Genomic DNA, 11,711 nt, shown 5'->3' with positions numbered 1-11,711 from the left:
TCCAAGTGTTCAATGAACAAATTTAATTTTTTCTCAAGCAGCAGGATAAGGTAGACCCAAGGAATTCTCATACACTATAATACAGAGAGGAAGCAATACTTTGAGAATTATTTTTAGGTGAAGTTTAAATCATTACAGTAAGAAATATTATATGGAAACATACACATGAAAAGCCTAAAAAATCAAGTTGTGAGGAGACCCACAACTGAAACAAATATACTTTGAGAATAGCCAAAAAGCATCTGCTTTCTGCAGTCTCTACAAATAGCTTTAGGAGCAGAGATTCTTCTAGACTAGAAGACCCAAAACTTTCATTAACAGCCTTTGTGTAATGGTGCTGAATCCCCTGGCATATTAATTTTTTGGCTTATTTCCTTTTTCTTTCTCAAATGCAGCTATCTGATTAAATATATTGAGTAAATTTTGAGGTAAATTTTTTTTAATTCCACTTTCTGACTGCTCTTTTCTATTTAGTCTATCTGCTTCTGGAACCTCTGTTTTAATGTCCTCCTCATAACTACCCTCTATTTCATATTCTCCTTGATTTTTATTTAATGGATATCTTTGCTCATGTCTACTGAAATCACGTGATCCAGAATAAGAGTATTTTTTATATTTTTCAACTGACTTACAAGAGTAGTCTGAGCTTGCTGGTGAAGTGGAATGCCTCACGGAACCTGGCTCCCACCTTCTATAGTGCTCTTTTCTTCCCTCTGTATCTTTTTCAAATCTTCTATAACCATGAGTTTTCACTTTGTCCTCTGAATTCCTGTAAAAGGAATCTGAATAATCTCTTTTACTGGAAAAATGTTTTTCTGATTTATATGGTTTTTCAGTTTTGCTACTACTTGCCTGAGTATAAAAATCTCTTGGATCTTCAGACCTACCTCCAAAATCATCCGGTATTTCAACTGAAGATGAAGAGAGAGGGCATCTATCTTTCTCTTTTACCTGTTTCTTTTGATATGGTAACCTGTCCTGCTTTTCCAGTAGTTTTTCCACTTCTTGTTTTTGGTTAAGAAAAGATGCTAAAGTATTGGCTGGAACTGGGAAGCACTCATCTTTCCTACTCTGATCTATCTGACTTGAGGAGGCCTTAGCTAAATGCCTTTTGGAACTTCGAGAAGACTCTGAACGGTTCCTCTTATGCTTCTTATGCCTTTTGTGACCAGAAGAGGAAGAGGATGATGATGAAGAATCCGATTCATCAGCAGAAGATACACTTGAAGAGGAAGAAGTTGATTTTCTTCTTTTCTTCTTTAGCCTAAAAAATATAGTTAACCCATCAAATATGTTAAGTACAAAAATGTTCCTCGATTATACATAAAGATTCTAGTTCTACTTTGTTCTCTTTAAAGGTTTCATAAAAGCTGAGGGTTTAGATAAGCGATTACTGTAAATCTCAGTTACTACAATATCCAATTTTACTATCAGGCATGACTTTTGGGAAAAAATACTGTGTAGACATAGACAACTGTCATTGAAAGTAGATCATTATTTCTGAAGACACAGTCACATTTCCAACATTTTCAAAAAAATTTAAGTCCATCTGAATGTATGAAGGAGAGAAACGAAGTTTTATTATCTGCTACCTCTAATAAATAGTTTCTCCACCTCAGCACTATTGACATTTTCACCTGAATAATTCTTTGTTAGGAAGGCAGGGTGATGGTGGAGGCAGGGGTATCACTGTAGGATGTTTAGCAGCATCCCTGACCTCTACCCACTAGACGTTAGTACTACTTCACCAGTTATGATGACCAAAAATGTCCCCGGGGGGAACAAAGGCACCCCCAGTTGAGAACCACTGCTCTAGTTCTGAAACACTTCTCCCTAAAATACAGATAATTAAAATAATCTATTATATATTTTAAAATTTCTTTTTCTTTTTTTTGGCAGAATTTTACCTTTAGATTCCACTTTGCTTGCTTTCTTTTACAGAAAAATTTGTGGTACACATACTTACGATGTATCACTGGTTATAAGTCAATACCTTTTTTTTTTTTTTTTTTTTTTTACTTACTTTAACCTCCATATGGCACTTTGGTTCAACTCAGTAGCTGCTTTAAGTTAAAAAAACACTAAATATTATAGTTTACCTTTTCTCCTCTTTTAAGAGCTTACGCAACTTTTCTGCACTTGTTTCTATTTTCTTTGTTTTCTGCTTTTCTTCCTTTTCAGCTTGTTTTTCTCTTAATTCCAAAGATTTCTTTTAGAACCCAGATATCGGAAAAAACCACACGTTAAAAATAGCAGAATATATAAAACCCAGTTTCCAAAAGACCCCCCCCAACCAGAAACCAAATGGGGTACACCCAAATCACCATATATCCAGCATTAAGTATTTTTAACATGTAAAAATTAATCATACAAGTGTTTGGCATTAATCATTGGAATAGCCAGAACAGCATTGAGGACCATATTGCAGTTGGTATTCCATGAAAAAAGGGGAAGCCATTGCATTGATACCCATGACCCAGAGTGCAAGAAAGGGAAAAAATAAAATAAATAATAAAATACATGAAAAATTTTTTTAAAAATTGAAAAATTTAGACAGGATGCAAATTTATAAAATAAAATTCAAATAAATTCCATTAAGGTGAATTGAGGGAGGAACCACCATGTTCAAATACAAACCATTTAAAAAATAGCACAGTCCAGTTGGACGCATGATTACGTAAGAAATCATTTTCCAGTTTGAGGATGGGGATGAGCAGCACCAGATGTCACAGACACAGCAGCAATGGTCCAATTCAGAAGAAAATGCATGAGAAAACATCATCATCAGTATTACAGGAAAAGGCAGTTTAAAATACTTCTCAAAGAGATATTTATAATTAGCTCAATTACAGCAACAACACTGAATTTGTAACTACTACGAAAGGTCACTACGAGGACAGTTCGGAAAACCACATACCACATGCAGGCAGTAGGAATTTCTCATAGGGCTATTTTTACTTTTGGGTACCAACTACAAAGAACTATGAAGTACTGTCAAACCCAAGTAGAAGTTGTATCTAAAAAGACAGTTTTCATAATGTCTTGACTAAATAATCTAGAATAGTATTCCCTAAAAGAAAGTTAAGTTTGGGTAACAATTTCAAATATCACTAAATTTCTAAGAGGAAATAAAGAATCACCTGCATATATTTATGAAGCTTCTGCAAAGCATCCTCTGCATCTTTAAAAGTCTCATCCAAAGCCAAAGCTTTCTTATAGTAACTTTCAGCATTTAAAAACTTGTCTTCTTCTTCTAACCTAAATTTGAAACAAAGATTTTCCTTTTCATACAAATAAAAAAAAATCCTCAAATATGCATATAGGTCAGAAGCTTATAAGAGAACTTATTAGAGAAAAGCCATGTTTAGTAACATTTTCCAAATTTAGCAGTACCTAAATCATGTACTTCCTACTGCTATTTATTTGGTAAAAAGACCCCATAAAACAAAAAATCTAAACTCACAGAGAACAGACTGGTGGTTGTGTGGGGTTGGGAGGGTGTGGCGAAATGTCTGAAGGTGGTCAATATGTACAATTTTCAGTTAAAAGATAAATAAGTCCTAGGGATGTAATGTATAGCATGGTGACTTTGGTTAGTAATACTATATTACATATTTGAATATTGCTAAGAGTATATCTTAAAAGTTCTCACAAGAAAAAAAATTGTTAACTATATGTGATGAGAGATGTTAACCAAATGTTTTGGTAATTATCTTGCAATATATACATGCAGCAAATCATCATTGTACATCTGAATCTAATATGTTATATGCCAATTATATCTCAATTAAAAAAAAAGTAGCAATTCATTACTGGTAACTAAAGCCATATTGTATGTCCAGCTCTGGGATTTCAGTATGATACATGAAAACACAATTAGCTAATGTCTTCTCTAAATTTAGTCTAATCTTGAGCTTTAGCACAGAATTACATAGGTTGGTTTTCCGAGTAGTTTATGAAGAATTTTCCTTTCTGCAGAAAAATTTTCCAGGAAAATTCACTGATGAAGTTGGAAATACCAACACATACATGTTATATCACAACTAGCTGGCAGAAAGAATTATTAGATGAAACTCATATGTCTCTGCTATGAAAAATCAGAATTAGGAAGTGTATACAGAGCAGAAAAGAATTTGGAAAATATTTTCAGTTTTTTAACAGTAGGAAAAAGAAAAAAAAAAAAAACCCAAAACAAAAAACCCAAGCCCACAAAAATCCAATGGCTTCAACAGGATCACTTTTGTAGCAGACTGGATACGGGCAGAAAGGGATCAGCTGAAGGCTATTAACATTTCTGGCTTGAATAACATACAGATCATGTTGCTATCCACTGAGCCAGAAGAAAAGAATATGTGGGTAATAAGACAGCCATATTTTAGTAACTCTCTACCTAGTGAGAAAGTAAAAAGCTGCTATAGTCACTTGGGTCTAAAGTTAAAGTTGAATTAAAAACAAATATTGCAAAACTCCTTAATGTGGAATTCTGGAATGATCATACAAACTGGAATAATTAGGCAAATTCAAGAAACAGAAAGAAGATAATTCTATTTAAAAAAATCAGCTACAAAAAGATACTATTGTTATAAATTCTCAATTATTAAAGCAGACTTACTAAAATTATTTATATTGGAATATTGTTTCTTCACAATATTTTAGGAATTAGACTAGCCTGTTAGTCATTAAATATTTATAACACAACTACTATGCCAGGTATTTTGCCAGCATATCAGAATAGTAACATAAATTGCAGAGTTTGTTCTTAATGATTTGCTCTTCCATTTAATCTGAATTTGTGGATTTTACTGCATAGAGCAGAGCAAACTGCAAACCTAAGAGCAAAATTGTCACAATTAACTGTAGAACTCTCAATTCATATTTCTGGCATTATACTACCAGAATGAGAAATGAATTAGAAATCAAATTCCTACTAAAACAAAAACTTTTTTATTTTAATTGTGTTTATTTAACATATAATGTATTATTTGTTTCAGGGGTACAGGTCTGTGATTCATCAGTCCTACACAATTCACAATGCTCACCACAGCACATACCCTCTCCAATGTCCATCACCAAGCCACTCCATCCCTTCTACCCCGCCCTCCACTCCAGCAACCCTCAGTTTAAAACAAAAACTTCTTCTGTATGTCCAGGAAAAGAGTACTTAATTTCTTGTCCTTTATATTTTTATTTTTACATAAAGAGAACAGATGTTCAGAACAATAAACTTAAGACACTAAAATATCTCCAAACTCCAATCATAAAGAACCTCAGTAATAAGGAAAAAAAAGACTAAAAAGCTTAGAGAGGACTATATTTGAAAAACATTTTAAACCAAAATTGAAACTAAGGGTGTTCTGAATTAAGTGAGTTAAAGATGCTATTTCCTTATGTTAAGTATAAGATTTTATTTATAGTAGTTGGATGAACATTAGATCTCTACTTAATTTTAAACAAAATCTGTTACTTACTGCCCTCCTCTTTCTACAAGTGTCTGGCAGAGGTATTTTCTTGCATTCCTATGAGTTGGACAGTTTTCCAATGCAAGCTCAAAATCTTCTATTGCTTTGTTCAGACTTCCTTTTGTTGCATATCTAGAGATAGGAAATAAATTAGGAGAATTTATCTTGTGAGCTACTCATAAATCTTGTACACATTTATCTTATCAATATTCCTTAAAAGCCATGATTCACTTACAATGCTCCACGAGCTACCAAAGCTTCCACATTTTGTTTGTCTATTTCCAGAGCCTTATTGTATTCATTCATAGCATCTACATGGCGTCCAACCTTAAAATAATCAACTCCAATCTTCACACTAAAAAGGTATTTGTAAAGCATCACACACATTTCTCAGAATATCCAAACAATGTTAGCATGAATAAATTTTTATAACAAATCTAATTTGTTAATTAATATTTAGTCTTCAATACTCTGAATATACCTAGGAAGTCTCCTGCCTTTGGATAATTTCATTAACAAATATTTATGAAATCAATATAACAATATACTAATTCCTTTTTTTTTTTTTTTTAATTTGACACAGAGAGAGAGATCACAGGCAGAGAGAGGGAGAGAAGCAGGCTCCCCACTGAGCAGAGAGCCCGATGCGGGGCTCGATCCCAGGACCCCGAGATCATGACCTGAGCCACAGGTAGAGGCTTAACCCACTGAGCCACCCAGGTGCCCTACAATATACTAATTCCTTTTGAAAAACATGGAGAATGTTGGTTAAGTCTGTTAAATTTATAACATAACACCATTTACACCTATAAAAAAGTTAATGTCAAAAGGCATCATTTCAATTCATTTATAAACAAATTTGGTCTTAATAATGACTTAAAAATTACTGCCTTTTAGACTAGATAATGCAATTGTTGAAAAACAAAGTTTTCATACCATTTTAAAGCCCAAGATGCAGACTGTTTCTTCCTTAATGCAGAAGCAAAATCTTCTTCAGAGAAGTTCTTGCTATTCAAAGAAAATAAAAGTCAAACGATACATTTCTTTTTTTTGGTAATACCTCATAGATAAAAATTCAACACTGCAAAAGTAAATCCCAGGCAAGAAATTTATATTCCATCCACAAAACAGTATTTTTTTTTTCAAATTTTTATTTAAATTCTAATTAGTTAACGTAGCGTGGAATACTGGTTTCAGAAGTAGAATTTTATGATTCATCACTTCCATATAATACACAACACTCAACACAAGTACCCTCCTTAATACCCATCACTCATTTAGGCCATCTCCTCCTAACTTCCCCTCCATCAACCCTCAGTTTTTCCTTATTATTAAGAGTCCCTTATGGTTTACTTCCCTCTCATATAAAACAATATTCTTAAATTCTCAGGAATGACATTCAACAGTATTTTTAACATAAATATATAAACATTCTTATAAACTTTGTCTTTCTCTATACATGTCATCACAACAGACTCCATTCCAGAAGGAAATTGGAATCACCTGGTTCATTCACTCTTTGGCATATTGCTGCCACCAGGCTTAAAATAGTCAAATATGTCTCTGAGTTATATAGATTTTGAGCTCAGCACCATTTACCTTACCACTTAATAATAACTAATACACTATACCTTTGCAAGCCTCTCATTAAAGATGGTGGATTAGATTCATCTATTCCTAGTTTTCCTAGAAGGAATTCAACTACTCCTGGATTAACAAATCCCAAGGAACTCTGCATGATATTTTCATAGGATTCCAAAGAATTGCTATTTAGTTCAACACTTCTCCTAAAACAACAAAACACACGCAACAAAAATATAAAAATGACAAACATAATTAGTATGTCCCATTTCTATAAAAGAAATAAATACTCATATCATTTTTATACATGAAGGTATGGAAATATTATTTTGGCTTCTTAAGGATTATAAAAATAAAATGAGCATATTTTGAAATAAGAGATTAATTTTCAGAAATTGGACACAATGTGCTATTTTTTAATCAAGAACTGTTTTGTAATTAATTTCTTTAAATAATGTAGATAGGTTACCTGTAGTATAAAGGAAGCTCTTCAGAACTAATTACACCCAATTTAATACCAGACAGATGTGGTGGAAGAGATGAGCTATATAGAGACACTGCAAGCTTTTCATGGTATCTGTCAATATCTTTGATTCCAGCTTAAAAAAATAAGGAAACTAAGCTGATTAACAAGAAAATGCAAACATAAAAATACATAAATCTTTCCAAACACTACTCTCATTAGACAGATTTTCAAAATTAATATAAACAAAAATCTGACAAATGTTACTTTTTTATTAATATGATGAAAATGATCACCTCGAATAATGTCACCAGTTTGGTAATATGATAAAGGATCCCCATGGTTACTGTGAGAAGGTACATCTCTTAATGGACAGAGAGCCTGCAAGGAGAGGTATTTTAAAATGCTAGACATTCCATTCTTTGGTAAGAAGTATAATTTTTTACCCTAGTTGTTCAGTACAATCAGCTAATAGTTGACAACAATGTTAAAAAAAACAACTAGCACTCTAAAATCTAAATTTAAATAAGGATTTTAATTATAAGCAATGCCTGTGCCCAAACACAGTAAAACAAGTTTTCTGGTTCAGTTCAAAAACTAAAATCTCATGAAATTTGCAATTAGTTTCAGGAACCAAATAGAAATATGGATTATGAAACAAGAGGATATTTTATACTTGTTAAAGAAAAAAGTGAAACTGTCCAGAAAGTAGAATTCCAATTAAAACTAAATGTGAATTCTCCAAAGTTTATGTCCGTTATCCAGTCTATTCTGCTTTTTCTTCCTGGATCATCTGCCTTGACAGACAGCAAATTATCAAATCTTTTAAATTAACACACTATTTCAAATTCAAGACAATTCATCTTGGGCAAAGTATCCTTATAATGTATGTGTACAAATAATTTACATTTAACTACTGTAAATATAAAAATAAGAAATTTGTTTCCAAATTATCCAGATGTAGGTGTCTAATTCCAAATACTAAATAAGTAAGAACATGTTCAGCTAGAAGAAATAAGCCTGGAATACCAACCACTCTCACCATATCCACTGATATCTCTGAGCATTTAAAGAAGGACCCTATCCCTGCCAACCAAAGGAACCAAATAAACCTCCAAAAACCAGAAATAGAGGAGGAAACTAACTAGATAATCGTTACCATTTTTTAAAAAGGAAAACGTACTTTTTCTCCAATTAATATTTATTTTTCAAAACTGTGTCAGCATGGTACACCCAAGCACAAGTGGATGCAAAGACATAATTCTTGCATTGACAGGACTCTTACCAAAAACAGAAGCAATCAAATAACTGAAAAGTAACTTACTGTGATTTCTAAGTGAGATATATCTCTTATGACGCCACTGCCTAAACAAATCAACACCATGAAAAACCCAAATTCCCGAATGGAACTTATTCTTCCAATCACTATATCACCACGCTCAATATCTCGGAAAAACAGCTCTCTCCGGTCCATACTAGGTATCTCCATGAACTGCTCTAAAGGTGGCATGACTGCATAACCATCTGAAAAAAAAAAAAAAATTAAGAAAATTACTAACAAGAGCATTGTACTTTGCTTCATCCCAGGTGCAGTGAAATACCCCAAACCACAATCAAAATGTTTTAACAAAACTCACCTTCGTTGTCTTCATTGACTTCAGAAGTTGCAGGTGCATTCGATTTCCAGGAAAGTGCAAAAAGCAAATCCGCCTTTTTGGAAATAAACTTTTGTATTTCAATGTTGTCAACTCTCTTCTCTTTTCTTAAAAGGAAACAAAATTTATGAAAACTGGCTTATGGGCAAAACCTTTCAGTACATCCAGGCTTATGTTCATGGTTTTCATCGCCCAATCGGGTCCATCCTAAACTCCGGACCGTACATCCTCGAAGAAAAAAGTTTTAATCAGGGATTCCCTCATTCGCCAGCCTGTAGGTGGAGGGCGAGGAAAGTTACAAAGTAACTCCCGAAGCTCCAGATAACGTAGCCCAAGGGATTCTGGCTAAAGATTCCGCGCCTCTGCTAGGCAGTACCAAAGAAAAAAGTTCAGCCCACATCCCCCCTTTCCCTCACATCCAGAGAGCGGACCCTTCTCCAACCCGCCCTCTGCACCAGCTCCGCAAATCCTCACGTGCTCGCGGCCGCGGCTCTGCTCGTCCTCGACTCAGTCACCCGGCTGCGGCAGTGGGGCCCCGACCTGCGTCCCCTCCCCGGTCTCGCAGCGGTGCCGCCGTCCCATTACCTGCCCTGTAACTGCTGCTGGAGTGCCGGTCCCCGGGCAGGCTCGGCCGCCGACCCCAGGAGGCTCCGGAAGTGCGGATTGTCCTGCTGTTCGCTGCGGAGCAGGGAGAGCAGTGACGGCCCGTGGTAGTTCAGTGACTGCCGCAGAAGGTCCCGGTCCATGGTTAGAGATTGCTGGACCCAACGACAGGTGGACTGCTAGCACCCCCACTCCGTACCCACTACTTCAGCCCGGTGGTCCCGGAGGCTGAGGAACGAGCCTGCAAGCCGCCGGAAGCACACATCACGGACACTTACACAGTTGTCTCCCGGAAGTGTTCCGGGACCGCCCCAAGCGGCGGCACAGAGGAGCTGCGCGGAGAAGCTCCGCCTCGGTCTCGCGAAATGGAGCGAGACTACGGAAGCCGGAAGCACTGGGCTAAGCATTTCCTGAATTAAGGGCTGCGTACCACCCGAGGTAGTGATGTGTGAGAAGTTTGTTTTTTAAAATTTCTGTCGTGTTATTATTATTACGTTGAGACGTCCTGGGCTTTAATCTAGGCTAAGTAATAATTCATCCACGTATTTACTGGGGCGCTTTTAAGTTCCAGTGCCAGGGTGAGAACCCCAAACGAGTTACAAAGTTTCTTCCTTCAGAGTACTCGCTGGTTAAGTCACTGCCTGCATCCCAGACATAACCACATAAAAATGACTGCTGTGGGAGAGTTTTTGGTAATCTAAGCCCAGAAGAAAGGAAGGACACTAACATTTATTAAGCACCGGAATTGTGTTCTCCATCCATACTTCATTCATTGTAGTGATTTTTAGAGTTAGCTTAAAATCAGAATGGCTTTAATGTCTAGACATATGCATATATGAATTCTTTTTTATTTTAGTTTGTGGCTTCTAAAAACGTAGTGCCTATAAGATATACAGTGTAGTGGTGTATACATTAAAGTCAATAAACTGTATGGATAATTCAAGTGATTTACAAAGGTAATTGTGATTTAGGCTCCCCCTCCTCCCCCTCCCCTTCCCCTCCCCCGTTATTGACTTGAGAACCTAATTACCTTAATTCATTTTACTCCCCCTTTAGAGGTTAAGGAAACAGGCCTGAGAGTCTCAATAAATTGCTCAATGTCACCCACCAGGTAAACGTTACAGTTAGGGTTCCAACCTTGGTCTTTAAAGATTTATTGATTTATTTATTTGACGCAGAGATCACAAGTAGGCAGAGAGGCAGGCAGATAGAGAGAGAGAGAGGTGGAAGCAGACTCCCTGCCGAGCAGAGAGCCCGATGCGGGGCTCGATTCCAGGACCCTGGGATCATGACCTGAGCCCAAGGCAGAGGCTGTAACCCACTCAGCCACCCAGACGCCCCTCCAACCTTGCTCTTAATAGATCTTCACAGACGCAGTTGGAAAGAGTAAGAGGATATTTATCATATACAAGGCCTAACTTTCTCTGATTTTGAGATAATATGACTTTGTTTTATTTCACTATATTAAAATCTATACCACTTAAATATGTATAGTTTAGTACAGTCCTCTTGAACAAAAGTAAATAGTAGCAGTTACTCTGCCTCCTCTCCAGCTATGTGTTTTCACTGTCTCATCACCTGGATAGAAGACCCAGTCCAGAATACAGTGTATTCTTTCACACTATTTTGTGAAAAATCCAGACAAATAGTTTACGGAGACTTGAGAAGATGCAACGAAGAAAGATGCAAGTTTAAAAAACAATACATTTCAAGCCACTATGAGCACATCAGGAAAGTTTACTTAATGGTACAGACTGATTTGTGTTAAGCTACAGCTCTAGAGAATGGCTGATATTAGGAAAGACGGTACTGTCACTGAAAGCTAACTACAGAAATGAACTGTGTAGATATTCCGGTAAGTTACGTTATTTTCGTTAGAGTTGATCTCTTACTAAGGATCTAATTATCTCTGGAGGGATTGAGAAGCCCACCATCTGAGAATCAGATGCC

At 35.9% G+C, this 11,711-nt stretch overlaps 1 protein-coding gene across 1 annotated transcript; it reads right to left on the bottom strand.

Annotated features, from left to right (window-relative positions):
• On the bottom strand, positions 1–10,058 carry TTC14 (tetratricopeptide repeat domain 14). Its single transcript, XM_032875421.1, has 12 exons — positions 9,744–10,058; positions 9,141–9,265; positions 8,828–9,027; positions 7,800–7,884; positions 7,510–7,639; positions 7,091–7,246; positions 6,396–6,467; positions 5,695–5,814; positions 5,469–5,591; positions 3,141–3,258; positions 2,100–2,209; positions 1–1,264 (listed from the first exon to the last, which is right to left on the bottom strand). Exons 1-12 carry the CDS (start codon positions 9,902–9,904, stop codon positions 355–357), a joined length of 2,310 nt encoding a protein of 769 aa, XP_032731312.1. The 5' UTR covers positions 9,905–10,058; the 3' UTR covers positions 1–354.
• Positions 10,059–11,711: the final 1,653 nt, after the last annotated feature.

This window comes from Lontra canadensis, unplaced genomic scaffold, assembly GCF_010015895.1.
Source record: "Lontra canadensis isolate GAN:19392208 unplaced genomic scaffold, GSC_riverotter_1.0 scaffold56, whole genome shotgun sequence".
Lineage (NCBI taxonomy): Eukaryota > Metazoa > Chordata > Mammalia > Carnivora > Mustelidae > Lontra > Lontra canadensis.
The sequence above is the reverse complement of the archived record's forward strand: the minus strand, read 5'-3'. Positions and strand labels throughout refer to the sequence as shown.

Excerpts from the sequence above, each read along its gene's own strand:
- TTC14 (XM_032875421.1), bottom strand. The coding sequence starts at position 9,904 with ATGGACCGGGACCTTCTGCGGCAGTCACTGAACTACCACGGGCCGTCA. Across the intron at positions 7,885-8,827 it reads TATCTCACTTAGAAATCACA|GCTCTCTGTCCATTAAGAGA; the intron begins GTAAGTTACTTT and ends CTCTCCTTGCAG. Across the intron at positions 5,815-6,395 it reads GCATCTTGGGCTTTAAAATG|TGTGAAGATTGGAGTTGATT; the intron begins GTATGAAAACTT and ends ATACCTTTTTAG.